Here is a 4,104-nt window from a genome sequence, read left to right on the forward strand (position 1 = left end):
AGCCAACAGAATGTTGGGCATCATTAAGAAAGGGGTAAATAAGACAGAAAATATCATATTGCCTCTCTATAAATCCATGGTCGCCCCATCTCAAAAAAGATATATTGGAATTGAAAAGGTTTAGGAAAGGGCAACAAAAATGATTAGGGGTATGAAACGGCTTCCATGTGAGGAGAGAATAACAACACTGGCACTTTTCAGCTTGGAAAAGCGACAGCTGAGGGAGGATATGCTAGAGGGCTATAAAATCATGACTGGTGTGGAGAAAGTAAATAAGGAAGTGTTTACTCCTCAGAACACAAGAACTATGGGTCACCAAATGAAATTGGTAGGCAGCAAGTTTAAAACAAAAGGATGTATTTTTTCACACAGTGCACAGTCAATCTGTGGAACTCTTTGCCAGAGGATGTTGTGAAGCCCAGGTTATAACAGGGTTAAAAAAAAACTAGATAAATTCCTGGAGGATAGATCCATCAATGGCTATTAGCCAGGATGGGCAGGGATGGTGTCCCTAGCCTCTATTTGCCAGAAGCTGGGAATGGGCGATGAGATGGATCACTTGATGATTCCCTGTTCTGTTCATTCCCTCTGGGGCACCTAGCATTGGCCACTGTCAGAAGACAGGACCCTGGGCTAGACAAACCTTTGGTCTGACCTAGTAGGGCCAGTCTTCTGTTCTTATGTGTTACTCATTGGAACAACTTAATGGGAGGAGAGGGGTAGTGGATTCTCCATCACTTCAAATCTTTAAATCAAGAATGACTCAACTCAGAGGTTGCTGGGTGAGGTTCTCTGGCCTGAGTTATAAAGGAGTTTAGACCAGCTGGTCATCATGGTCCCCCTTCGGCCTTCAAATCCATGAAATTTCAGGCACTCGAGTTTGGAAATGTCGTCCCTGACTCCCAGCCTTAGACAAAACTCTCTCGACCATCTGTATCGTTAGTATGTATTTGTGTTATACCACATAGGGGCCCTAGTCATGGGCCAAGACCCCACTGAGTATATATAAACTTGTGGAACTGCTTCTGGTTTACAAACGTTTTCAAGTCACTGCTCTGCATTGAGGGTTGTTTCAAAGTGACTATTCCTTCACTCACGCATAACAATTAAGAGGTTTTTTTTTTTTTTTTTTTGACATTTGATACAGTCTTTATTCAAACTTGATGAAAAAATCCTTTATGCCACAAGCACACAGGCTCCACCAACTTCTTTGATCTTCTCCTCTGCTTTCCTGCTGAAGAATTTTGCTTTCACAATTACAGGCTGTTTGGGCAGCTTCCCTTTGCCCAGGACTTTGTAATAACCCGAGCGTACAACATCAATGACAGGTGCTAATCCAGCCTGATTTTTTGCATAGTTGAGTCTTGTCTGTTCACTAACAAGTGTCCACAGTTTATCCAGATTAACAGTAGGGCAGAAATTCTGGTTCTTCTTCAAGTGGTAGTGTCTCATACCAACTTTCCCAAAATAACCAGGATGATATTTGTCAAAGTTAATCCTGTGGTGGTGCATGCCCCCAGCATTGCCACGGCCACCGGGATGCTTCCTGTGCTTGCCGATGCGACCGTGGCCGTGGCTGACGTGTCCCCTCAGCTTCCTGGTCTTCCTCAGTCGGGATGGCATGCTGGCGGCGTCGGGAGTTGGTTGCAGCCAATCTTATATGGGTAAGATACCATCTGAGTTTCAAACTGGAACAGGGTTGTAACTAGTTCCCCTGACACAGCTGCACTGGTAATGCAAGGCACCGTCATTCTTACCACACCTGAGTTGTTATCCATTGATCCTAGGATGCAAGGGGAGGAAGTAAATGTAATTAGTGGCTTAATTTCAGCTCCATTAAAATGATGGGGCCAGAGGAACTATCTGCTCAATCAAAAAACAAAAAAAAGCCATTAGGCAAAATGGTTTTCCAGGAAGGCGTTAGTTACTTTAAAGGTCTAAATGCTGCCATCATCTTTGCGTTTCAAAGTGTAATTATCTACACAATGCAAAAGCTCCTGGTTGAAATCCTGTATTAAATGCAATAATCTCACGCTGCTTTCTGTTAGTCTTTTACAAGCAGGGGTAGAATTACAATTTCCAGCTGTTGATTTCCTCCAGCTGATTTACAAGGCTCTTTGCTATGCTGAAGAGCCTAGCCGCAACAGGGAAGGTGTCTTTTTGCAATCTTGCTCAGATGCTTTATAGCGACAGTGGGTGTGTGTGGGATTATTTATGATCTGGCCAATCCAGTAAAACTCTTTAATGGTAACCTCAGCAGCAACTGGGTGGTGGGTTTAACTGATCTAAGCTTGTCCACGCATGCAGTGGATGTGCTCAGAGTCCTTCCCAAGCCCCACCTGATGTGTTTTTGGAAGGAGGTCGGTTGGGGAAGGGACAGGCTGTTGGCAAGTGGGTGCTGTACCCAACTTTGGGCATGGAGTTTAACCAAATAGGATCAAAATCACCCCTCGTGCGGTCGTTACAAGGCTGAGTGTAATCCAGCCTTGGGCTGCCAGGGTGTCCCTACCTCCCCTGCCCCACCCCTGCTATTGCTGAAGCAGCCTGGGGAGGAATTGGTCAGAGAGTGACTCACGCCCTGCTTGCAGGGAACCGGCTGTTTGTTCATCCCCGCATCTTCTGGCAGCAAAATAAGGGAGGCCCTGGGTGATGTCAGTGGGAGCTCGATGCAACGTGGAGCTCAAATGTAGTCATCCTGCTGTGGTCATACCCGTGCCAGGCTACCCATCACCCCGGCGAGGATGGAGAGGGTCACGAGCTAAAGCAGAAGCACTGGGCCTGATTCTGGCCTTTCACACTGGTGTGACTCCAGAGTGGCTGCACTAAAATGAGCAGGTTTACGTGGCTGGGAGTGAGAAGATGGAGACTTGTGTTTTCACACCATGCCCCGACAGCAGGGAAGAGGCATCCACCCTCTCTGGGTTTACTTCGGCTTTGCCTCCTGAGAACCACTCCTGTGACTTGAACAGAGCTGATGGGATTTACCCCTTGCCATAACCAAGGGCAGAATTGGACCCTCCCTGATTTAATACAGCTGTCCCTGTGCCCAGTGCTAGGAGCTGTACATTCCCGGTAGGGCATGCACCAACCTCTCTCTGCTTCACCCCCTGCCGGTGTGCATGTGTCACAGAGTCATCGGGCTGATGCTCTGGAACTGCTCTGTCTGAAGCCAGTCTGGACACTGGAGAAGCCTCCTCTCTCTGACACTGTCGCTAGGGCAAGATGTTTACACAGCTTCGGCCTTCCTGGGTCTGAACTCAGAGCATTCAGCATCCCTGTTTGCACCATGCTCTTCCCCCAGCGAGTCTGCCTGGGCGGGGCTCCTGGGGAAACCAGAGGGCCCTGCACCCCAACTCTGCAGTCCCCCGTGACTCTCAGTCAGCGTGTAAAATGGGAGGTTTATTAGTTGACAGGAACACAGTGTGGAACAGAAGTTGTCAGCACAGAAATCAGTGACTTTAACCAAGTCCATTTTGGGGGGAACTCCGGGCCAGACACCCTGGCCTCCCCCATCCTCAAGTCCCACACAGCAGACTGAACTGCACCTTGCTGCCTGGCCTCTGACACGCCCATTTCTCCTCCTCCGGTTTTAGTCCTGCTTCCTGGGCAAAGTGTCACCTGGTCACACCGCCCTCTGGGTTCTCCGGTTACGATGGGCATCGGCCATCGTTTACACGCAGGCAGCCCCCGAGAGTCTCGGCAAAAGTCATACATCCATATTCCCACCGCCTGGGCACTGGTGCAATACACAGGGAAACTGAGGCACACACAGTATTCCAGCAAACCAGTAACTCGCATAGGCTCACGCTCAACATAATGAAGAGCAGAACCCTACTTTGTCACAGCATGTCTCCCTCGTCCATGATACGGTGCCTGGGGGTGGAAGAGGATGCTCGTGGCAGGGCAGAGCTGTGCTGCTGGGGATGGCACAGAGGAATTTGTCTTTCCTTCCAACCCATTACTTCTTCCTGCCCCTGACGGGCTTGTGTGCAAGAGGCCGTGAACCACCTGTGAGCCGGGAATGGATGGGAGGCAGGGGAATGATGGAGCTTGTTGGAGCCTGATGCAGCGGGAGCTGCGGTGCTCAGTCCTGCTCAGGACCAG

General features: G+C 49.2%; 1 protein-coding gene across 1 annotated transcript; it reads right to left on the reverse strand.

Moving 5' to 3' along the window:
- Positions 1–1,137: 1,137 nt before the first annotated feature.
- Positions 1,138–1,639, reverse strand: LOC127037849 (60S ribosomal protein L27a). The gene has a single exon (XM_050929990.1). It carries the CDS (start codon positions 1,621–1,623, stop codon positions 1,177–1,179), a length of 447 nt encoding a protein of 148 aa, XP_050785947.1. The 5' UTR covers positions 1,624–1,639; the 3' UTR covers positions 1,138–1,176.
- Positions 1,640–4,104: the final 2,465 nt, after the last annotated feature.

Source organism: Gopherus flavomarginatus, chromosome 20 (genome assembly GCF_025201925.1).
Source record: "Gopherus flavomarginatus isolate rGopFla2 chromosome 20, rGopFla2.mat.asm, whole genome shotgun sequence".
In the NCBI taxonomy this organism is placed as follows: Eukaryota; Metazoa; Chordata; order Testudines; family Testudinidae; genus Gopherus; species Gopherus flavomarginatus.

What these genes read in the sequence shown, in the direction of transcription:
- LOC127037849 (XM_050929990.1), bottom strand. Translation starts at nt 1,623, where the DNA reads ATGCCATCCCGACTGAGGAAGACCAGGAAGCTGAGGGGACACGTCAGC.